General features: G+C 46.0%; 1 protein-coding gene across 6 annotated transcripts in view; it reads left to right on the top strand.

The window, feature by feature from the left end:
* Positions 1 to 23,901, top strand: part of SLC25A25 (solute carrier family 25 member 25) — a 51,221-nt gene that overhangs the window by 12,319 nt on the left and 15,001 nt on the right. The window contains exons 1-5 of one of the 6 annotated variants that reach the window (XM_088665315.1): positions 512 to 1,104; positions 17,246 to 17,372; positions 17,480 to 17,567; positions 18,731 to 18,766; positions 19,737 to 19,848. In XM_088665315.1, coding sequence (XP_088521441.1) covers positions 898 to 1,104; positions 17,246 to 17,372; positions 17,480 to 17,567; positions 18,731 to 18,766; positions 19,737 to 19,848 — 570 coding nt within the window. In that variant the 5' untranslated portion in view covers positions 512 to 897. Of the gene's footprint in view, positions 1 to 511; positions 1,105 to 10,129; positions 10,407 to 17,245; positions 17,373 to 17,479; positions 17,568 to 18,730; positions 18,767 to 19,736; positions 19,849 to 23,901 lie in introns of those variants that run through there. The other 5 variants (XM_088665313.1, XM_088665309.1, XM_088665312.1 and 2 more) reach the window with 5 other exon arrangements.

The raw sequence follows: 23,901 nt of genomic DNA, 5'->3' as shown, positions 1-23,901 counted from the left end.
TTGGACTACAATTCCCATCTTCCCTGACCCCTGGTCCCGTTAGCAAGGGATCATGGGAGTTGTATGCCAAAACATCTGGAGGGCCGAAGTTTGGGGATGCCTGCCTTAGTTCCTACAAAGGCCCCTAAAGAACAATGATTTTGCTGACGTCGAACATAGGCATGGTTTGAAAAAGACAAGGGATTCCTTCCTCTGTTTCCAAGATTCTTGTCTGGGTCATGGTTCAGATGCTGGAACATCTTTTGAATGTGTCTTCAGCTCTGCTTTCCCCTGTTTATAATGCTGCCCCCCCCTTGATTGTTAGCCAGGTCGAGCAACCTCATCTTTGAGGTTATAGTCAGCACTCTGCAGAATTGTCTGCCTGCATGCAAGAGACTGTCTAGTCACACGCTTCCCTGATTGGCTCAAGATTGCTGCTTGAATAATGAACATGCTAGTGTTAGAAACAGGGATTGGCTGAGCACTGCTGCAGTGAGAATGCAGGCTGGATGCTCTGGGCTTCTGATCCTTTGATGTGTATGGGATGAGCTGGAAGCACAGGTTCAATCGCTACGGCTGTCTGCAGTGAAAGGATCTGTTACCCAAGCTTTCTAAGAGCAGTGCCTTTGCATTCTTTTGTTTAGCCTTTCCGTAACATCCAGCATCTTTGCTTCATGCTAGGAGACTTGCGATTTCCCCTTTCATTGTCTATTTGAGTAAACTGCTCGTGACGCCAGACACGACAGCAGAACAGCAATTTTGAAGGCAGGAAGCGGCTGCAACTCTTCTGCTGTTGTTGCTGTGTTTGAAGCATTGCCACGATGCAGGATACTTGGTAGTGCATTCACTTTTTCTTTTTCTTTTTAAACCACTGTCTGCAGTGACTTCTTTACCAGGGCTTTAGTTGAAGGGTAAGTGATGCTGCAGTCCCTCTGGTGGGGTTTTTCACGCCTTTTTTCAAAGGCTACATGTCAAGGCCCTGCTGAAGGAAAGGAGAATGAGGCAAAGGAATCTCCAGACCAGGGACCAAAGATGCTGGGGAAACCGCTCAACAAAGAGACTAATCCCTCTGAAAGGAGACCAACTATTCTATTGGTAGTTGGACCCGCAGAGCATTTCACACAGGTATTGTGGCTTTTATTCACCACCATCCTTCAGTGTGGGAATAACTCACTAGCCTGGACAGGTGTGTGTGAATGTGACATGGCTGTAAAAGATCAAGGATGGGGCATGCTAAGACTTGGTTGCATGGTTGGAGGAAAAGAGAAATAGTGAATAGTTTGCCTCTTGAAATGTTTTTTATGGAAGCGGCTTGATGGTAAAGCTATTATTAGGGACAAATATCATTAGCACTGAAAGATTATGTTACATAGAGGAATAATCTATATTATAGAGTGGCAGAAGTTCTTTTGATAGGAAGTGGGATGTTAAATTTGGTGCTTGTTTGGTGCTTATTTTACCGTGCTTGTTTGTTTAAAAGTATTTCTAAACTGCTTAATATTTAAAATCTCCAGGCAGTTTTCAAACACATTTATGGTTGTGTTTTACAAAATAAATGGGATTTGAAGCTTCTGGCTTTGTTATATTTTTAGAGATACACATTACAATAATTGTTGAACAAATTACAAAGCTTTGAGAGGGCATGATACTGGCACTTCAGTTGAATCGTGTTTGGCTACAAAAACCTGTTATAGCATTCAAGTTATGAATTTACTTCAATGTAGACTTTCAAAGCAACAACAGTGGAATTTGCTGTCAAGGAGTGTGGTGGAGTCTCCTTCTTTGGAGGTCTTTAAGCAGAGGCTTGACAGGCATATGTCAAGAATGCTTTGATGGTGTTTCCTGCTTGGCAGGGGGTTGGACTGGATGAGTCTATGATTCTACTAGCTGACCCGGCATTGCTGTCAGCCATATATCAAGAATGCTTTGATGGTGTTTCCTGCTTGGCAGGGGGTTGGACTGGATGGCCCTTGTGGTCTCTTCCAACTCTAGGATTCTATGAAATGTTCATCTCTTTGTACTGTAGAATGTTATTTGGATTGTGTGTGTGAGTGTGTGTGTGTGAGAGAGAGAGAGAGAGAGAGAGAGAGTGAGAGATCATGTGAACCTTTTATCTCTTGATATGGGAACCTGCCTTTCAAGGGGAGGCGTGCTAAACGCCTTACACAAAAAGCTGGAGGACCACAGATAACTTTCCTCTATAGTCAATGCAATTTTAAAATTGTCACTTGCAGGGGGATAGAACTGAAGCAGTTATATTTTTAAAAGAACACCTTTAAAATAAATGTGAAATGATCTAGCCCCACAGCCAGTAATTTATTGCTTCGATTTGTTACAGTAGTTTACATTACAGGATAATTATATATCAGCACATTATTGTGTTGAAAACTCTGGTTCAGGATCCAGCAAGGGAGGAATTGGCAGTGTTGCTGGATGCTTCCTTGAAAAAATGCAATTTGAAAAAAAAATGTAAATACTTTACATCCAGGCTTTATCATTCTGAAAGCTTTTCCTGGCATCTTTTCCATTGAGATTATATTTTCCTGTGGGGTAGAGCCTTCATTAATTTTTCAAGCAAACAAGCCACTGTTCCAGATTATTCTTTCTCAAACTATCATTAAGCACACAGACTAGATCAGGCATCCCCAAACTGCGGCCCTCCAGATGTTTTGGCCTACAACTCCCATGATCCCTAGCTAAGAGGACCAGTGGTCAGGGATTGTGGGAATTGTAGTCCAAAACATCTGGAGGGCCGAAGTTTGGGGATGCCTGGACTAGATCTTTGGTATGGGCTGGGGAAACATTTTTTTGTGAGTGGCACAAATGCTCTTGGTTACTATTGGCCCTCTTGAAGGTCGTTCTTTGACAATGTCAGGCTTGGAAAGTCACATTTTTGGCTGGAAAACAAAGTGCCTGCTTTCATTTGAAATTCTGGAAGCTTTAGAAAGCAGGAGGATCTACAAGCAGAGCTTCTTCTATTGTAGCACTCAATTTCATAAATGCCCTCCTTAGCCAGCTTCATCAGCCTTCGTTGTTAAGATTTAGGCACCAAGTAATAAAACCAGTTTGCACAAACTTTGGTATTTGCATTCTCTCCCCAACCTAGTGTCCACGACTGTTAAATTTCTTGTATAGTTTTAGCATAAGAATTTTATTATATTAGCCACATTGGACATTAGATTTTATGAAAAGGCATAACATAAATAAGAAACATGCACATAGTGTGTTAGAGAACATATGTGACAATTAACATGCTTTCTTTTATTCCACTTTCTAGATAAAATGAGATGAATGCTGCTTGTGTGATGTTAGACTGGGAAAAAAGTCCTGCCTGTTGCTCTTGTTCCCCTGGATACATTAGACGTTCCTTAGCTATGTTGGCATCTCAGCTTGCAGTTAGAGAGGAACTGTGTGCTCTCTGCAAGAAAACTTAATTAGGGAGGTGGGGGTTGAGAAGGAGTCAAGCAAAGAAGCCAACAGTTAAAGGCTTCAAAGATTCTGGGACTACAGTGGTACCTCGGGTTACAAACACTTTGGGTTACAGACTCTGCTAACCTGAAAGTAGTACCTTGGGTTAAGAACTTTACCTCCAGGATGAGAACAGAAATCACGCGGCAGTGGCGCGGCGGCAGCGAGAGGCCCCCATTACCTAAAGTGGTACCTCCGGATAAGAACGGTTTCCGGCTAAGAACGGATCGTAACCAGAGGTACCACTGTATTTGCTTGGCTTCCATTACTCTTTCAGAGACAACATAAAAATACTACCCTCAAATAAGAAATATTGTTGTTGTTTAGACGTTTGTTGTTGTTTAGTCGTTTAGTCGTGTCCGACTCTTCGTGACCCCATGGACCATAGCACACCAGGCAGTCCTGTCTTGCACTGCCTCCCGCAGTTTGGTCAAACTCATGTTCGTAGCTTCGAGAACACTGTCCAACCATCTCGTCCTCTGTCGTCCCCTTCTCCTAGTGCCCTCAATCTTTCCAAACATCAGGGTCTTTTCCAGGGAGTCTTCTCTTCCCATAAGGTGGCCATGAGAAGTCTACCGGAAGTCCACAAGGCCCCCAGAGATGAGCTGCCAGCAGCATTACGCCGTCGGCTGGAAGTGAAGTCTCAGCATGCGGCCACGTGTCAACGAAAATGGCTATGCGTGTCAGTGCTGACACACGTGTCATAGTTCGCCATCACTCAGGGGTGTACCCAGGATCAAAACTGGGGGGGGGGGGCAAGAGAGGGAGGGAAGAGAGAGAAGGGAGGGAGGGGTGAGAGAGAGAAAAGGAAGGATGGCCAGAATCAGGCTATTTTGGAGAAGGAAGGTATTGTAAAGTGAAACAGGGATATAATTTACTGGGACTGAGTCAAGAGTGGTACTGGCACCTGATGTGAGAAGAGCAGCTTGCGATAACTACGCGTGCTGGTTGAGTGTTCATATGAGGGAACATTGCCATGGGGGTGATGGTACAAAATGAAAGCATTTATAAATACAAAAACTCAAATATTTATAAGTACAAAGCATTTATAAATACAAGCATTTATAAATACAAAAACCCAGGTGGTGCTGTGGGTTAAACCACAGAGTCTAGGGCAGGGGTCAGCAAACTTTTTCAGCAGGGGGCCGGACTATATTTTGAATGAATTCGTATGCCCCACAAATAACCCAGAGATGCATTTGAAATAAAAGGACAGATTCTACTCAAGTAAAAACACCAGGCAGGCCCTACAAATAACCAAGAGATGCATTTGAAATAAAAGGACACATTCTAATCATGCTGATTCCCGGACCGTCCGTGGGCCAGATTTAGAAGGCGATTGGGCCGCATGCGGCCCCCGGGCCTTAGTTTGGGGACCCCTGGTCTAGGGCTTGCTGATCAGAAGGCCGGCGGTTTGAATCCCTGTGACAGGGTGAGCTCCCTTTGCTTGGTCCCAGCTCCTGCCCACCTAGCAGTTCGAAAGCACATCAAAGTGCAAGTAGATAAATAGGGACCGCTCCAGCGGGAAGGTAAACGGTGTTTCCGTGTGCTGCTCTGGTTCGCCAGAAGCAGCTTTGTCATGCTGGCCACATGACCTGGAAGCTGTCTGCAGACAAACGCCGGCACCCTCTGCCTATAGAGCGAGATAAACGCCGCAACCCCAGAGTCGGACACGACTGGACCTGATGGTCAGGGGCCCCTTTACCAAATCAGTGAAAAATATTTACAAAGTAAAACAGCACACCAGTAATACCAAAGGGGAATTGTAACTTCCATAATTGTAGATTTCTAACAAACACCATTTGGTGCAGGCATCCCCAAATTTCAGCCCTCCAGATGTTTTGGACTACAATTCCCATCACCCCTGACCATTGGTCCTGTTAGCTAGGGATCATGGGAGTTGTAGGCCAAAACATCTGGAGGGCCGAAGTTTGGGGGGGATGCCTGCACCAAATGGTTTTTTTGAGAAATCTACAATTATGTAAGTTACAATTCTCCTAAACATTAGGAAGAACTTCCTGACAGTAAGAGCTGTTCGGCAGTGGAATTTGCTGCCAAGGAGTGTGGTGGAGTCTCCTTCTTTGGAGGTCTTTAAGCAGAGGCTTGACAGGCATATGTCAAGAATGCTTTGATGGTGTTTCCTGCTTGGCAGGGGGTTGGACTGGATGGCCCTTGTGGTCTCTTCCAACTCTATGATTCTATGGTACATCCCATTACGGTAGTAATACAGGAGCAGTGAAACTCCCTTACGCCTCTTCCCACGTTCCAGCTATGGTTACCAGTTTCCAAGTAGAGGTAGATTACGTTGTAAAAAAAAAAAAAAGTACAAAACGGTCATGTGCTTCAGTTTGAACTAAAAAGTGACGTCTCTGGTCCCTGCGCGGCTGGGCTCATACCCAAGCTTTAGATTTCTAGCTATCTCAACTAAAATATTTGTCTTGAGTTGAACTCTGTTCACTTATAGTTGGCAGACGAAACACCAGAAAGCGGCAGCGCTTTTAGCTCACTTGGCTGTGAGCACTTGGATGCTGGTTGGCAGAAGTGAGGTGAAGTTTGGGTTGCTTTCCCCCCGCCTCTTGCGCAGCCTGCTGCTGATCTCTAAGAGGATCTGGAATTTTGCGACAAGATCCTGTTTGCTATGGAGAATAGACGTCAGAGGTGGCGGGAGGGGGAGAGAAGGTTAATCCATGTTAGGTAACAGACATGAAAGGGCACAACTGGTGAAGTAATAACTTAAAAGGGCTCTGAACGGACGAATTGGTTGTCCTATTTTTCATGTTCAGCTTACCAGTTGAACATACAAGTTGTGGTGACATAATTAAAATTTTGTCAGGATTTATTACAGTGTAGTTTCCCCACAATGTAATGGTCTACCTTTCCAGTATAATTTGCATTTGTGAGATAATTCTGCTAGAAATGATGATAATAATAATAATAATAATAATAATAATAATAATAATAATAATAAATTAATAAATTATTGTTTGTACCCCCCTGTTGGCGGCTTCCAACAGAAGAATAAAATAATCGATTAAAAATTAAAAGCCTCTCTAAACAGGCCTATCTAGGTGTCCTGAGTGCTCCCTGGAAAGACAGATCCTGAAGCTGAGGCTCCAAGACTTTGGCCACCTCATGAGAAGAGAAGACTCCCTGGCAAAGACCCAGATGTTGGGAAAGATTGAGGGCACAAGGAGAATGAGACGACAGAGGATGAGATGGTTGGACAGTGTTCCCAAAGCTACGAACATGAGTTTGACCAAACTGCAGGAGGCAGTGGAAGACACGAGTGCCTGGCGTGCTCTGGTCCATGGGGTCACGAAGAGTCGGACACGATTAAACGACTAAACGACATGGAGAATGAGACGACAGAGGATGAGATGGTTGGACAGTGTTCTCAAAGCTACCAACATGAGTTTGACCAAACTGCGGGAGGCAGTGGAAGACAGGAGTGCATGGCGTGCTCTGGTCCATGGGGTCACGAAGTGTCGGACACGACAAAATGACTAAACAACAACAACAACAAAACAGGGCTGTCTTCTAAAAATCTGGTAGCTGTTTTTCTCTTTGACATCTGATGGGAGGGTCTTCCACAGGGCGGGCGCCACTACCGAAAAGGTCCTCTGCCTGTTTCCCTGCAACTTGGCTTCTCGCAATGAGGGAACCACCAGAAGGCCCTCAACGCTGGACCTCAGTGTCCGGGCAGAACGATGGGGCTGGAGACGCTCCTTCAGGTATACTTGACCGAGGCCATTTAGGGCTTTAAAGGTCAGCACCACCACTTTGAATTGTGCTTGGAGGCCGCACCCAGTCACCACTCCAGCTGCAGCATTCTGGATTAGTTGTAGTTTCCAGGTCACCTTCAAAGGTATCCCCACGTAGAGCGCATTGCAGTAATCCAAGCGGGAGATAACTAGAGCATGCACCACTCTGGCGAAACAGTCCGTGGGCAGGTTAGGGTCTCAGCCTGCGTACCAGATGGAGCTGATAGACAGCTGCCCTGGACACAGAATTGACCTACGCCTCCATGGACAGCTGTTAGTCCAAAATGACTCCCAGGCTGCGCACCTGGTCCTTCAGGGGCACAGTTACCCCATTCAGGACCAGGGAGTCCTCCACACCTGCCCGCCTTCTGTCCCCCACAAACAGTACTTCTTTTCTTGTCAGGATTCAACCTCAATCTGTTAGCCGCCATCTATCCTCCAACCACCTCCAGACACTCACACAGGACCTTCACCGCCTTCACTGGTTCTGATTTGAAAGAGAGGTAGAGCTGGGTATCATCCGCATACTGATGAACACCCAGCCCAGACCCCCTGATGATCTCTCCCAGCGGCTGCATGTAGATGTTAAAAAGCATGGGGGGAGAGGACAGAACCCTGAGGCACCCCACAAGTGGGACACCACAGGTCTGAACACTCATTTCCCCCCCCACTTTCTGAACACGGCCCAGGAGGAAGGAGCGGAACCACTGTATGACAGTGCCCCCAGCTCCCAACCCCTCTAGACGGTCCAGAAGGATGTTATGATCGATGGTGTTAAAGGCCGCTGAGAGATCCAGCAGAACTAGGAAACAGCTCTCACCTTTGTCCCTAGCCCGCCGGAGATCATCAACCAGTACGACCAAGGCAGTTTCAGTCCCCTGGTGAGGCCTGAATCCTAACTGGAAGGGATCCAAATGGTCCGCTTCTTCCAGGTGTGCCTGCAGTTGTTCAGCAACCACTCGCCGAATCACTTTGCCCAAGAATGGAAGATTTGAGACTGGGTGATAGTTGGCCATATTGGCCGCATCTAAAGATGACAACTTTTGTATAATTCTGCCTCTGAGACTTTGTTCAGTTTAGTAGTTCAGTTTTGTTACAGTACTTCTTCCTGCTTTCAGCCTTAAAAATGGGTTTAACAGAGGTTTGATGTCCATCTGCCATAGATGCTTTAGTTGAGATTCCTTCAATTGCAAGGAGGTGGACTAGATGACCCCGAGGATCCCTTCTAACGAAACTTCATGTAACAAAAGTAGGATCCATTTTCCCCAAAGAAAATTCTTGGTTACAGCTTGTGGTATGTTTGGAGAGACATAAGTCACCTACCTAACTTTGGACATAGTGCTAAGCCAAATCATGGCTTGGTTCTCAGCTGTGTGGTTGGGTGGGGGAGCAAAACAGGCATGATTTCAGTCCTGTGCCCAAGCACACTGCACATGCATCTTGAAACCACAGTTCAGCTTAACTGTGCTTCAAAGTGACATGTACACCAGGACAATCTCAAACTGCTTGTCTATCAAGCTCAGTTTTATGTAGATGCAGCAGCTTTCAAAGATCTAGGGCAGCAGAGTTTATTCCAGCCCTGGCACCTGAGTTGGCCTTTAACTAGAGATGCCAAGGGTTGGACTTGGCACTTCTGCACGCAAAGCATGGGCTACACTGCTCAGCTACTGTCCCATCCCACAGTCTTGCAAGGCAGCTCAAGGATCAATCAGAGTTCAGCAATTGTAATTCCATAGCTAGCAGCTGGTTCCTGTCTGTAAATGCTATCTCCCGAATCCTCCTTGCTTCCCCCACAGTTCAAAGTGAATGGCTGCAAAATGGGAAATTAACCTTGTTCAGTACTATTGAAATCAGGAAATCAGCCCTGAGTGCTCACTGGAAGGAAAGATCGTGAAGCTGAGGCTCCAATACTTTGGCCACCTTATGAGAAGAGAAGACTCCCTGGAAAAGACCCTGATGTTGGGAAAGATGGAGGGCACAAGGAGAAGGGGACGACAGAGGACGAGATGGTTGGACAGTGTTCTTGAAGCTACAAACATGAGTTTGACCAAACTGCAGCAGGCAGTGGAAGACAGGAATGCCAGAACTGGACACAGTACTGCAGGTGGGGTCTGACCAGAGCAGAATACAATGGTACTATTACTTCCCTTGATCTAGACGCTATACTCCTATTGATGCAGCCCAGAGTTGCATTGGCTTTTTTAGCTGCTGTATCACACTGTTGACTCATGTCAAGTTTGTGGTCTACCAAGACTCCTAGATCCTTTTCACATGTACTGCTCTCAAGCCAGGTGTCTCCCATCCTTTAATTTTTTTTTTGCCCAAGTGTAGTACTTTACATTTATCCTTGTTCAAATTCATCTTGTTTGCTTTGGCCCAGTTGTCTAATCTGTTCAGGTCATTTTGAAGTGTGATCCTGTCCTCTGGGGTATTGGCCACCCCTCCCAATTTGGTGTCATCTGCAAACTTGCTCAGGACGCCCTCAAGCCCATCATCCAAGTCATTGCTGAAGATGTTGAATAAGACTGGGCCCAAGACAGATCCCTGTGGCACCCCACTAGTATTCTTCTTCCCTTAAAAAAAAATTGTCCCCTGTTAGCCCTTCCCATACAAATGGATGTTCCAATAACAGTTTGGGTTTCCTGAGTGTTTTTTTGCATAGGGCTTTCACTCTTTTTCATACCAGTAAAGTAGAACTGTCACATAGCCCTGTCTAGAGTAGCTCTGAAGCGTAGAAGAAGCTGCAGAGGGTTAATCTAGCCTGCCAGGGAAAGTGACGTTCGGGGAAAGCAGGGATTGAGCAATCTGGAGCTGCCTCACACGCACTTGTCAGGATTCCAGGGTGGCTGGGAAGGGCTTGAGAGACGCATGCTTCCCTTTTAAGCAGAAGGGTAGGGCTCGGGCAGCCAATCGCAGCCCAGCGAGGACAGCTCATAGGCATGTGTCATGAGCCTTGCCGGCATTTCCTCTCCAGCACGAGAAAGCAGAAAGGAGCGGAATTGGGTGATTTGCAAGAGAGCCTGAGCACAGCTGGGGGAAATGCTTTGCCTGTGCCTCTATGTGCCGACTTTCGGCGAGTCCCAGGCGGAGTTTGAGTACTTTGAGTCGAAGGGGCTTCCTGCCAAGTTGAAGCCCATCTTGAGAATGAGCCTTTTGATCCCTTCCCAGGAGTTCTCCACCTACCGTCAATGGAAGCAGGTATGAAAGAACGCATGTGAGCTGAATTGTTCTAATCTGTTCAGTATGCCTTCAAGAAGTTGAGGGTGGCACACATACCGTGTTTCCCCTTTTTAAAGGCACTGTCTTATAACCTTTTTTCCTCAAAAACAACAACAGGGTGGCTTACTTTCGGTGGGACGTCTTATTTTTTTTATTACCGATACTTTTTTTACGGCTCAGGGCGCTGCTGGGCTCTCTTGCGTGCTCAGCGCTACAGCAGCCACCGGTTCCGGGTGGTGGGGCGGCAGGTATCCTTGGCCGGGCCAGGCGGAGGCCGCTGGCTCAGGCGCTCTGCCCGCCCGCCACTGCAGGGCGCTCCAAGCTCTTTGGCCAGGCCAGGCAAGGAAGAAGCAGTGAGCTCAGTGGTGGCTGCAAGCACGGAAGCGGCAGGGGATGCATGGTGGACGAGAAGGCAGAGCGCGGCGGTGCAGCCAGCAAGGCGGGAGCGCGATCAGCTGTGAAGCGGAGCTTTTGGAGTGCCGCTTCACAGCTGATCGCGCTCCTGCAGTGCTGGCCGCATGGAGTGACTCTGTGAGTGGAGGTGCCTGTGGGGGTTGGTTTCCGCAGCGCAGAAGTATGGCTTATTTTCGGGGTATGTTTTATATTTCTCAAATGCTTCAAAACCCTGCCATGGCTTACTTTGACTACATATTAAAAAAGGCGAAACACGGTAGTTGCCTTTCCCCTCCTTTATCTGGACAACAGGCTGTCGAGGTAAAATTGGCTGGGACTGGGTCAGTGGCTCAAGTTTCATCTGTGAACTTCGAGGATCAAGTGGGTATCAGAACCCAGATCTCCCTAGTTGAAGCCCAGTTCTGTTCTGGAGACAGGTTCTAGCTTGGGATGGTTATTAGCTGCTGCTCCATAGCAGCTTTCAGTGTAAAGAGTGTTGGTGAGTCATCTTCCCTGCCCTTCCTCAACAAGTTCTCATTTTCCTTGCAAGGTAAATACAGTGTGGAAGATTGTGTGGAGATGTCATGGGTTTCCAAGACCCACCTGCTGCATTTCCAACATTCAGCCCTCATGCTGCCTTCTGCTTCATACTACCTATTTTCCGCAAAGCCTATGGATATGTGTTCTAATCATGCCAGTTCATGTTGGGCTCAAACTCCAGTTGGCTGTATATAATCTGAAGTGGGGGAAATCCTCCCTTTTAGTTTCATGTACAGGATATCAATCTGAGCAACTTGAGTAGAACTTCCCAGCATCCTTCTATAGAACACCCTGTGACAGTACTTTTGGCCAGGCCCTTGATTCTTCTGAAGGATGGAACTGGTTGTGCCTATTGTTGCTACAACTGAGCTACATGCAAATAAAAAGGGTGGAGAGGGATGCACCAGAGACATTTAAGGTGAAGAGGAGGCACATCCGGGGCTGGATGGCATTGTTCGTGGCAGGAAGAAGGAAGCATCAATTAATCTCTTCGTTTCTCACCTAACTTTCCCAACACAGGAATTTCAGTTCAGATAGCCAATGTTACTTCTATTCAGAGTATGCCCATGGAAATTAATGGGCATGGCTAACTTAAATTCATTCATTTCAATTGGTCTACTTTTACTAGAAATTAGTAGGATGCAACCCAGGGTTCAACATCTTTATCAATGACTTGGATGATGCGCTTGAGGGCATCCTGAGCAAGTTTGCAGACGACACCAAATGGGGAGGGGTGGCTAATACCCCAGAGGACAGGATCACACTTCAAAATGACCTTAACAGATTAGACAACTGGCCCAAAGCAAACAAGATGAATTTTAACAAGGAGAAATGTAAAGTACTACACTTGGGCAAAAAAAATGAAAGGCACAAATACAGGATGGGTGACACCTGGCTTGAAAGCAGTACATGTGAAAAGGATCGAGGAGTCTTGGTAGACCACATACTTGACATGAGTCAACAGTGTGATGCAGCAGCTCAAAAAGCCAATGCAATTCTGGGCTGCATCAATAGGAGTATAGCATCTAGATCAAGGGAAGTAATAGTACCACTGTATTCTGTGGTGGAGTCTCCTTCTTTGGGGGTCTTTAAGCAGACGCTTGATAGGCATATGTCAAGAATGCTTTGATGGTGTTTCCTGCTTGGCAGGGGGTTGGACTGGATGGCCCTTGTGGTCTCTTCCAACTCACTGATTCTATGATTCTATGTGAAAGTTCAGGAGACCGTAAGTTTTTAAAAGAAAGCCTGCACAACTTGTAACCCAGCCCAGCCCAGCAGTGTCTGACTGAAGTATCTGAACAAGAATTTGGCATAAATGGAGCTGTTAAGCACCTGTCAGGCTACAATGCACATCTGGTGCGCTGTTTTGAATTTGGTGGATCGTGTGTTGTGCTGGTCTAACTTAAAACATAAGTACATAAGGGGTGTCCTATTTGTTTCCATAGGGAAGATGGGAAGCTCACACAGAGAGAGCAATGGTACATCTTCTTGTTGTTTAGTCGTGTCCAACTCTTCGCGACCCCATGGACCAGAGCACGCCAGGCATTCCTGTCTTCCACTGCCTCCCGCAGTTTGGTCAAACTCATGTTTGTAGCTTTGAGAACACTGCCCAACCATCTCGTCCTCTGTCGTCCCCTTCAACCTTGTCGTACTCCTTTCCCAATTTTGAACCAATCAGTTGTTCCATATCCAGTCCTAACTGTAGCTTCTTGTCCCACATAGAGATTTCTCAGGAGACACATGAGGTGATCAGGCACTCCCATTTCTTTAAGAACTTGCACTGGATGGGGTTGTGGACAATGATTGCGGGGATACATGGAAGCAGACTGATTCTTCAAATGTAAATATCAGACCTGTAGGAAGACCACACTCTGTTTAGTACAGTAACCTTAAAACCTGCATCAATTGGGACCTTAGCAGTCTTGCTTTCTCAGTGCTAGACCCAGGGCACATGTAGGAAAGAATTTCAGCACTGACCGTGATGTGAGCCCAGAGTTACAACTTTAGAAACCGTTTGCATCACAGTGATGCGAGTTCAGTGGGGACAGATTACTCGGCAGATGCATTTGGGAGTGCTCATTAGCAGACATTTATCCCCCGTTTGCCTTGTATCCGCTGTAGGATCCGTTACAGAAAGGGGAGGTGTGTTTGGCTTCTCCAGGACCAGTTCACATGGACCGCAGTGCTTCAGTGCCTCTCCCAAAGGGTCATGTGGTAGATATTGGGAAACCCTGAATTGGCTCGTTAGCAGTTATCTGATGACCTGCCAGAGATTTCCTTCTATCTTTAGCTTACAAATTACGACCCCTTCTAGCTCTCTTCTTTTACAACTGTCACATGCATGTCTGCAGATTAGATCCACCTTAGATGTCTCAAAGGTCACCACAGACGGCGACCGGCTGTCCTTATCAAGTTTAGGTTAGGAGGAGTATTAAATTATACGAAGGCCTAAGTTTAGTAATAAGGGGGACAGGGAAGGGGAAGAAGGAGCATTCCAAATTATGTCTAGCGTAATTCTCAGGGGAGTCGTTTCTTAAACAATACTAGCTGGCCCTGCACTCGTTGCTGTGCGTTAGTCTGTGAAATGGAGGGTAATAGTCCCTCTGAGGCTCAGAGTCCCCCTGTTTTACAGGTGTTATGTTTAAACAGGGGAATCCCTGTGAATCCCTCCACCCTGTTCCGATGTATTAGTTATCCCGTCCCCTCCACCCCCCACCCCCCAGGTCATGGCAGATGGATATTAGTGTTGGGTCTCGTTAGTGTTGGGTTTCATGGCAGAAGCGGGGTTTGTGGGTGTGGGTAGACTCGATTGGTAGGGAGGGGGTGGAGGAGGAGGAGCTGTGGGAATAACGCCACTTAGGGGCACTGTTTTAGTTTGTGGAAAAGCAGGTTTTTTAACTGCACAGGTATGAGATGTGAGCCATGCGTGGTTCTGCAAACACTCGGGAAGAGGCATGGACCGTTGTGTCCAAATTCCACGTCGATTGGTCAAGAAGTTACCGAGAAAAGTGGAGCCCACCATTTCAGCATTTTTACATTTTTATATATATAGATGAAATGTTTATTACCTTAATACAGAGCATATTTATCAGCAGCCTGGCCCATTCCTCTAGTAGCCTGGTGTTTAATGCAGGCACCAGTGACTCATAGCCTTGTGTTGCGTGGAGATCAGCAGGCAGCCCAGTTGAGCCATTGTGAGCAGCCAGTTGGTCTTTGCTAGGTGCTTTTTGGCATATAATCTCACTTAACAAATTTCCTGATCTCTATGCAAAACAGGTGATAGCAAAGCAGGTGTTGACCCAGCCATTTAGTTGCTGTGTCTGGTTTGCTTACCTGCCTATATGGGCAAGGCTCAAGTGCTGTTTCCTGCTTAGAGGAATGTTAAGGATGAAGTTTCCTTATTTATTAGCAACATGACTTTGTCATCTCTTAATCTCTTCCGTAAATATACACTTTGCTTCTAAAATCTAGTTTCTCCCAGTAACTTGCACAAGTGCATAGCTGCAGGGTGACCAAATCAGTTCCTGCTTGCCTCAGAGCTGCTTTTTGACATCTCTCTTCAGCTCCTGTATTGGTATTTGATGGTTAATCATTGTTTCTAGGAGCTGGTGTGGTTTAACTTCCTTGCTTCCTTGTGCAGAGGCAAAGTATGATGACATCTCTGTACCCAGTGCCTAGCAAGGAGCTCTTACAGAAGAACTAGTGGTCTCTCTCTCTCTCTCTCTCTCTCTCTCTCTCTCTCTCTCTCTCTCTCTCTCTCTCTCTCTCTCTGCATTTGGTAGCAGCACTTCTCTCAAGTCCACAACATTGATCCTGCATCTTAAGACAAGGTGTAGCCTAAGCAGTGTTTGGGGGAAACACACAAACTGTCTCTCAAAAAAACCAGCACAACTGGTATCGAACATAGTTGATTAAACTTAAGAGCTTCTGGCAGTGGGGAGTGTGAACTGCTGTGATCCAGTTCTGCTTTTAGGGTTTCCATAGGCATGTAGTTGGCCACTGTGAGAACAGGATGCTAGATGTGCCATTGGCCTGATGGGGTAGGGCTCTGGATTCTACGAGGTAGCCTTCCCAGACCAACTGAAAGAGGCGGTCATTAAACCGCTTCTTAAAAAAACATCTTTAGATGCGGCTAATATGGCCAACTATCGCCCAGTCTCAAATCTACCATTCTTGGGCAAGGTGATTGAGCGAGTGGTTGCTGAACAACTCCAAGCACGCCTGGAAGAAGCAGACCATTTGGATCCCTTCCAATCGGGATTCAGGCCTCACCAGGGGACTGAAACTGCCTTGGTCGCACTGGTCGATTATCTCCGGCAGGCTAGGGACAAAGGTGAGAGCTGTTTCCTGGTTCTGCTGGATCTCTCAGCGGCTTTTGACACCATTGACCATAACATCCTTCTGGACCGTCTAGAGGGGTTGGGAGCTGGGGGCACTGTCATACAGTGGTTCCGCTCCTTCCTCCTGGGCCGTGTTCAGAAAGTGGTGGTGGGGGATGAGTGTTCAGACCCCTGGGCTCTCACTTGTGGAGTGCCTCAGGGTTCTGTCCTCTCCCCCATGCTTTTTAATATCTATATGAAGCCGCTGGGAGAGATCATCAGGGGGTTTGGGCTGGGTGTTCATCAGTATGCAGATGATACCCAGCTCTACCTTTCTTTTAAATCAGAACCAGTGAAGGCGGTGAAGGTCCTGTGTGAGTGCCTGGAGGTGGTTGGAGGATGGATGGTGGCTAACAGATTGAGCTTGAATCCTGACAAGACAGAAGTACTGTTTTGGGGGGACAGGAGGCGGGCAGGTGTGGAGGACTCCCTGGTCCTGAATGGGATAACTGTGCCCCTGAAGTACCAGGTGCGCAGCCTGGGAGTCATTTTGGACTCAGCTGTCCATGGAGGCGCAGGTTAATTCTGTGTCCAGGGCGGCTGTCTACCAGCTCCATCTGGTATGCAGGCTGAGACCCTACCTGCCCGCGGACTGTCTCGCCAGAGTGGTGCATGCTCTAGTTATCTCCCGCTTGGATTACTGCAATGCGCTCTACGTGGGGCTACCTTTGAAGGTGACCTGGAAACTGCAATTAATCCAGAATGCGGCAGCTAGACTAATGACTGGGAGTGGCTGCCAGGACCACATAACACTGGTCCTGAGAGATCTATACTGGCTCCCAGTACGTTTCCGAGCACAATTCAAAGTGTTGGTATTGACCTTGAAAGCCCTAAATGGCCTCGGTCCAGTATACCTGAAGGAGCGTCTCCACCCCCATCATTCTGCCCGGACACTGAGATCCAGCACTGAGGGCCTTCTGGCGGTTCCCTCATTGCGAGGAGCCAATTTGCAGGGAACCAGACTGAGGGCCTTCTTGGTAGTGGCACCCGCCCTGTGGAACGCCCTCCCATCAGATGTCAAGGCAATAAGTAACTATTTTACTTTTAGAAGACAACTGAAGGCGGCCCTGTTTAGGGAAGTTTTTAATGTTTGATGCTGTACTGTTTAATATTCGGTTGGAAGCCGCCCAGAGTGGCTGGGGAAATGCAGCCAGATGGGCGCGGTATAAATAATAAATTATTATTATTATTATTATTATTATTTACAGTCTGTGAGGCTGTTCAACAACAGGCGTGCTATGTATTCTCCCTGCTCTTGTTCCCTAGCCACAGCTATATAAAAAGGCTACAAAACCAAGTCCAAGCAGAGATCATTTTGTGCAGGGGTTCCGTTCACAGGCCCCATCTGTGTCAATGGGGCATGCATAAGGGCACCCTGCCCTGTTATGTCCCTTGTTCTGCCCTCTTCTGGGTCCAAAAGGATCCACAGGTCTGCAGTTGTGTGTCCATTGGGTGTGCCTAAAATGGTCACCACCTGTAATGTTATTTTTATGTCTTTTCATACAGAAAATCGTTAAAGCTGGAGATAAGGACCTAGACGGGCAGCTGGACTTCGAGGAGTTTGTTCACTATCTCCAAGACCATGAAAAGAAACTGAGACTGGTTTTCAAGAGTTTAGACAAAAAGAATGATGGTATGCACATTTTGGTTTATTTATTGGGGGAGAAGGAATTCTGTTGCAGGTTGTCTGGCAGCTTTGTTTTGTTCATTAAACTTAGAGCTTCCTTGTCATCTTTACAGGCTGCATTGACGCCCAGGAGATCGTGCAGTCCCTTCGGGATCTGGGAGTCAAGATCTCTGAACAGCAGGCTGAGAGAATTCTCAAGAGGTAAATGTTGCAGGTGGCTCTAGTGCAGGCACCCCCAAACATCGGCCCTCCAGATGTTTTGGACTACAATTCCCATCTTCCCTGACCACTGGTCCTTTTAGCTAGGGATCATGGGAGTTGTAGGCTAAAACATCTGGAGGGCCGCAGCTTGGGGGTGCCTGCTCTAGTGTTTTCACTCTGGCGACCATGGTGTAAGGTATTGGCTTTGTCTCCCTTCTCTTCCTTTATATCTCTCCCCTTATAAAACCTCTGAAGCAACTCTGCAGCATTTCATCCAGAGCAAAGCATGCTAGAGCAGCAAATGGGGCTAGAATAGCAATCACAAGGGAAGATCCCCTAACATCTCTTGCTGGGACAGTAGGGACAGATGGAAGCCAGAATGCATAAGAGCATGTGGTATCCAAAGTAGCAGAATGCTGATCAATGAGAGAGTAGCGTTCCCTCTTGGAAAGGCTTCTTCGTTAGGGTGGGTCATAAAAAAAAACAACCCCCGAAAATGTTTCCTCCCTTGATCTTACCTCAGGCGTATGGTATAAACATAGGCAAATTTCAAATTTGGGACAAATCACTTAATATTTAGACCCTGCTCTTCCAGATTGAAATTTTGCCTCACTCACTACATCCTGAGAATTAAATGAGTCAAATTCCTATGTTTTTATCACTCGCAGTGAGGCCAAATTTCAATCTGTAGGAGCAGGGTCTAAAAATTAACCGATTTGTCCCAAATTTGAAATTTGACTATGTTTATACCATACGCCTGAGATAAGATTAAGGGAGGAAACATTTTCGAAAAATCTTTTTTTTTTTACCCACCCTATTCTTTCTGCTTGCCAGGAATTGATTTATGGTGCTAACTTTTCATCCTGTAAGCTAGGCAAGTAGCATGTAGGCCAAACAGAAACTTGCTTAATATATGCTAAGCAAATGGTATGAATGATTTTGCCAGCATTCTAGAATTGCTGTCCTTGTAGTATTCTGTATAATGATTTTCTGAAGGTTAGATCATCTTAAATTAAGGTATATGTTCCAGTGCTCTCTGCTTTAATACGTGCATGCAACTTAACACACTGAAATGCTTTCAGCTGCATGCATGTTGCGCTAACTTTTAACATTTGTCCCTTTCTTGCTCTTTGTATTCTCCCCTCTGCTTCCCTGTCTGTCAGAATAAGAACGGGGCACTTCTGGGGTCCTGTCACCTAGTAAGTACCAAAGTGTATATTCTTGTCTGGCTCCTTTTCCTTTTTGTACCAGTTTTTATCCCTACCTGCAATGAAGTTGGTAACGTGTAGCAGATTTTCAGAGAGCCTGGTGGTAATGGAGGCTGAGTCCACAGGCAGACATCAGTATATCTCATAAAAACATAAAAAATTCAGTATCGATATCAACAAATTACACAGCTAATCAATATAAAGCACTCCTAAACCCCCAGGAAAAATATGCAGTATAACGGGTAACTATTAAAAACACGCTGGGACGCAGGTGGCGCTGTGGGTTAAACCACAGAGCCTAGGGCTTGCAGATCAGAAGGTCGGCGGTTCAAATCCCTGTGACGGGATGAGCTCCCGTTGTTCGGTCCCAGCTCCTGCCAACCTAGCAGTTCGAAAGCACGTCAAAGTGCAAGTAGATAAATAGGTACCGCTCCGGCGGGAAGGTAAACGACGTTTCCGTGTGCTGCTCTGGTTCGCCAGAAGCAGCTTTGTCATGCTGGCCACATGACCCGGAAGCTGCCCGTCGACAAACGCCGGCTCCCTCGGCCTATAGAGCGAGATGAGCGCCGCAACCCCAGAGTCGGACATGACTAGACCTGATGGTCAGATTTGGTGTATGACTTATTGGCTTAGGCTAAATTTAAACCTCATTGGTCTACTACCCTTAGTATTGCAAGAATGTCAAGAGAGCGCTCAGACCAAAATTGTCAGTCAAAAGCTTTACTTTCGGTTTGTCACCACAACAGTTATTAACACTGGGCCTACAGCAGACCAACACGGCTACCTACTTGCAACTCCTCCAAGTATTTTACACTATCTGATAAATAAAGCTCTTAAAATTGTACTTGCATGTTCTTTTCTACAAATATTTATGTTTTGTGTGGTTGGTGTGGAGTTAAAGAGCTGATATGACAGACCTCCTCCTCTTGGCTCATTTTACCTTCCCAATTGATTCTTGCAGCATGGATAAAAATGGGACCATGACAATAGATTGGAATGAATGGCGTGACTATCACTTGTTGCATCCTGTGGAGAACATTCCTGAGATTATCCTATACTGGAAGCACTCAACGGTAAGAAATTAAAATCCTTCAAGGAGAAATGTAAAGTACTACACTTGGGTAAAAAAAAAAAGAAAGGCACGAATACAGGATGGGAGACACCTGGCTTGAGAGCAGTACATGTGAAAAGGATCTAGGAGTCTTGGTAGACCACAAACTGGACATGAGTCAACAGTGTGATGCAGCAGCTCAAAAAGCCAATGCAATTCTGGGCTGCATCAATAGGAGTATAGCATCTAGATCAAGGGAAGTAATAGTACCACTGTCTTCTGCTCTGGTCAGACCTCACCTGGAGTACTGTGTCCAGTTCTGGGCACCACAGTTCAAGAAGGATACTGACAATCTGGAACATGTCCAGAAGAGGGCAACTAAAATGGTCAAAGGCCTGGAAACTATGCCTTATGAGGAACGGCTTAGGGAGCTGGGTATGTTTAGCCTAGAGAAGAGAAGGTGAAGGGGTGATATGATAGCCATGTTCAAATATATCAAAGGATGTCATATAGAGGAGGGAGAAAGATTGTTTTCTGCTGCTGCAGAGAAGTGGACACGGAGCATTGGATTCAAACTACAAGAAAGTTGATTCCACCTAAACATTAGGAAGTACTTCCTGACAGTAAGAGCTGTTCGACAGCAGAACTTGCTGCCAAGGAGTGTGGTGGTGTCTCCTTTTTGGAGGTCTTTAAGCAGAGGCTTGACAGGCATATGTCAAGAATGCTTTGATGGTGTTTCCTGCTTGTCAGGGGGTTGGACTGTATGGCCCTTTTGGTCTCTTCCAACTCTATGATTCTACTAGCTGACCCGGCCACGCGTTGCTGTCAGCCATATGTCCAGAATGCTTTGATGGTGTTTCCTGCTTGGCAGGGGGTTGGACTGCATGGCCCTTGTGGTCTCTTCTAACTCTAGGATTTTATGATTCTATGCACAACGTATGTGAAACACATGGATGCATTTCTGAGGTTTCCGCTCCATGCTTTTGACTCCTATCATCAGTCTCTATCAAAAGCTAGCTGCCTTCTCGCTTTCTGTTTTTTTATGTGCCCTCTGGCCTTGTTCTTAAAATTTCTGGCCCAGGTGAAGGTGAATGTTCTCGGGAAGTGGGAAAGCAGGTAAGCTGCTTGACTTTTACCCAAGGTACACAAACAACTGGGTCCTGCTAGTTTGCAACCTGCCAACTCTGGAAAGTGATACAAATGCTCTGTGAATAAATTTGGCTTTTAGTGCTGCATAACGAGATCGAACTGGGCTGTGAACTCCAGAAGAACTCTAGATCTTTCCCCCTGTTCTGTTCCTCTTGGCCAGTCATTTTGAACATCAGCAGATTGCAAGGCTGGCCAGTGGCCAATTTTTGGAACTGCAACTATGGTCTCTCTTCTGAAATACCCTCTTTTTTATAAATCATTTTTATTAAATTTTCCACCTTGACAATCCAATCAAATCACATTAAATATTCCAAATTATACATGTCGTTTAATCGTGTCCGACTCTTCGTGACCCCATGGACCAGAGCACACCAGGCACTCCTGTCTTCCACTGCCTCCTGCAGTTTGGTCAAACTCATGTTCATAGCTTTGGGAACACTGTCCAACCATCTCATCCTCTGTCGTCCCCTTCTCCTTGTGCCCTCCATCTTTCCCAACATCAGGGTCTTTTCCAGGGAGTCTTCTCTTCTCATGAGGTGGCCAAAGTATTGGAGCCTCAGCTTCAGGATCTGTCCTTCCAGTGAACACTCAGGGCTGATTTCCTTTAGAATGGATAGATTTGATCTTTTTGCAGTCCATGGGACTCTCAAGAGTCTCCTCCAGCACCATAATTCAAAAGCATCAATTCTTCGGCGATCAGCCTTCTTTATGGACCAGCTCTCACTTCCATACATCACTACTGGGAAAACCATAGCTTTAACTATACGGACCTTTGTAGGCAAGGTGATGTCTCTGCTTTTTAAGATGCTGTCTAGGTTTGTCATGGCTTTTCTCCCAAGAAGCAGGCGTCTTTTAATTTCGTGACTGCTGTCACCATCTGCAGTGATCAAGGAGCCCAAGAAAGTCAAATCTCTCACTGCCTCCATTTCTTCCCCTTCTGTTTGCCAGGAGGTGATGGGACCAGTGGCCATGATCTTGGGTTTTTTTGATGTTGAGCTTCAGACCATCTTTTGCGCTCTCCTCTTTCACCCTCATTCAAAGGGTCTTTAATTCCTCCTCGCTTTCTGCCATCAAGGTTGTGTCATCTGCATATCTGAGGTTGTTGATATTTCTTCCGGCAATCTTAATTCCGGCTTGGGATTCATCTAGTCCAGCCTTTCGCACGATGAATTCTGCATATAAGTTAAATAAGCAGGGAGACAATATACAACCTTGTCGTACTCCTTTCCCAATTTTGAACCAATCAGTTGTTCCATATCCAGTCCTAACTATAGCTTCTTGTCCCACATAGAGATTTCTCAGGAGACACATGAGGTGATCAGGCACTCCCATTTCTTTAAGAACTTGCACTGGATGGGGTTGTGGACAATGATTGCGGGGATACATGGAAGCAGACTGATTCTTCAAATGTAAATATCAGACCTGTAGGAAGACCACACTCTGTTTAGTACAGTAACCTTAAAACCTGCATCAATTGGGACCTTAGCAGTCTTGCTTTCTCAGTGCTAGACCCAGGGCACATGTAGGAAAGAATTTCAGCACTGACCGTGATGTGAGCCCAGAGTTACAACTTTAGAAACCGTTTGCATCACAGTGATGCGAGTTCAGTGGGGACAGATTACTCGGCAGATGCATTTGGGAGTGCTCATTAGCAGACATTTATCCCCCGTTTGCCTTGTATCCGCTGCAGGATCCGTTACAGAAAGGGGAGGTGTGTTTGGCTTCTCCAGGACCAGTTCACATGGACCGCAGTGCTTCAGTGCCTCTCCCAAAGGGTCATGTGGTAGATATTGGGAAACCCTGAATTGGCTCGTTAGCAGTTATCTGATGACCTGCCAGAGATTTCCTTCTATCTTTAGCTTACAAATTACGACCCCTTCTAGCTCTCTTCTTTTACAACTGTCACATGCATGTCTGCAGGTTAGATCCACCTTAGATGACTCAAAGGTCACCACAGACGGCGACCGGCTGTCCTTATTAAGTTTAGGTTAGGAGGGGTATTAAATTATACGAAGGCCTAAGTTTTGGTGTGATGGGACCAGTGGCCATGATCTTGGTTTTTTTGATGTTGAGCTTCAGACCATATTTTGCGTTCTCCTCTTTCACTCTCATTATACATATACATATCAAATAGTCCAAATATTCTGCCAAATTATTCCCATGCTTCAGGTTGGGAGGGCTCTGATCATCATCATACTTCTGCATTTCATAATCATTTCTGGTGGTTCCTCTATTTCTTTCTGTTGTTATCCTTCATTCTTTCACAGCCTCTGAGTTGTTCCCACAAGCGAGTTAAAACAAACAATGATGTGTTTCTGTGTGGATTTTATTTCTATGATTCCCTTCCATAAATTTGCAGTATCTCCTCACACGCTGGTGTTTCTGCCGAATCAATCCAAAAGTCTTTTTACTTCTGGCAGCCGCCATCTTCACATAGTTCCAATAAAATCAAGTCTAAGCATCTGCTCAATAATTTCCCCAAACTGGTTGCATCAAACATTAGCCTTTCCAGGGGAGATTTACCAAATCAAACTGGAAATAGAAATATAATGACATGTTAAAGGCTCACCTCCCCCTATGACTATTTATAATTCTGCAGCCCGGTCTTGACTTCCAATATGGCGGATTTCCAAATTAAAACTGCGACACTGCTCCCACAAAGATTCCAGGAAACCGTCCAAGGTTTTTTAACAAGACTCCAGCGGCTAATGAGATCCTGCTTCTGTCTGATTTCAACAAATAGGAGAATCTTCTATCCTCTTCCAAGCAAATCAAAGATCAAAAGCCTTAATCATATAATATTTTCATTTCTATATGATTTATAATTTTAAAGCCATACTATGTCAACGAATATTAAACTTTCCAGTCTTGCTTGTTATAGGTAATGTAAACGGTTCTTCTTGGGTTTTTTTGCCAAGTAATATAA

Source organism: Zootoca vivipara, chromosome Z2 (genome assembly GCF_965207765.1).
Source record: "Zootoca vivipara chromosome Z2, rZooViv2.hap1.1, whole genome shotgun sequence".
NCBI classification, from domain to species: Eukaryota; Metazoa; Chordata; class Lepidosauria; order Squamata; family Lacertidae; genus Zootoca; species Zootoca vivipara.
This window is presented reverse-complemented; position numbering and strand designations above follow the sequence as displayed.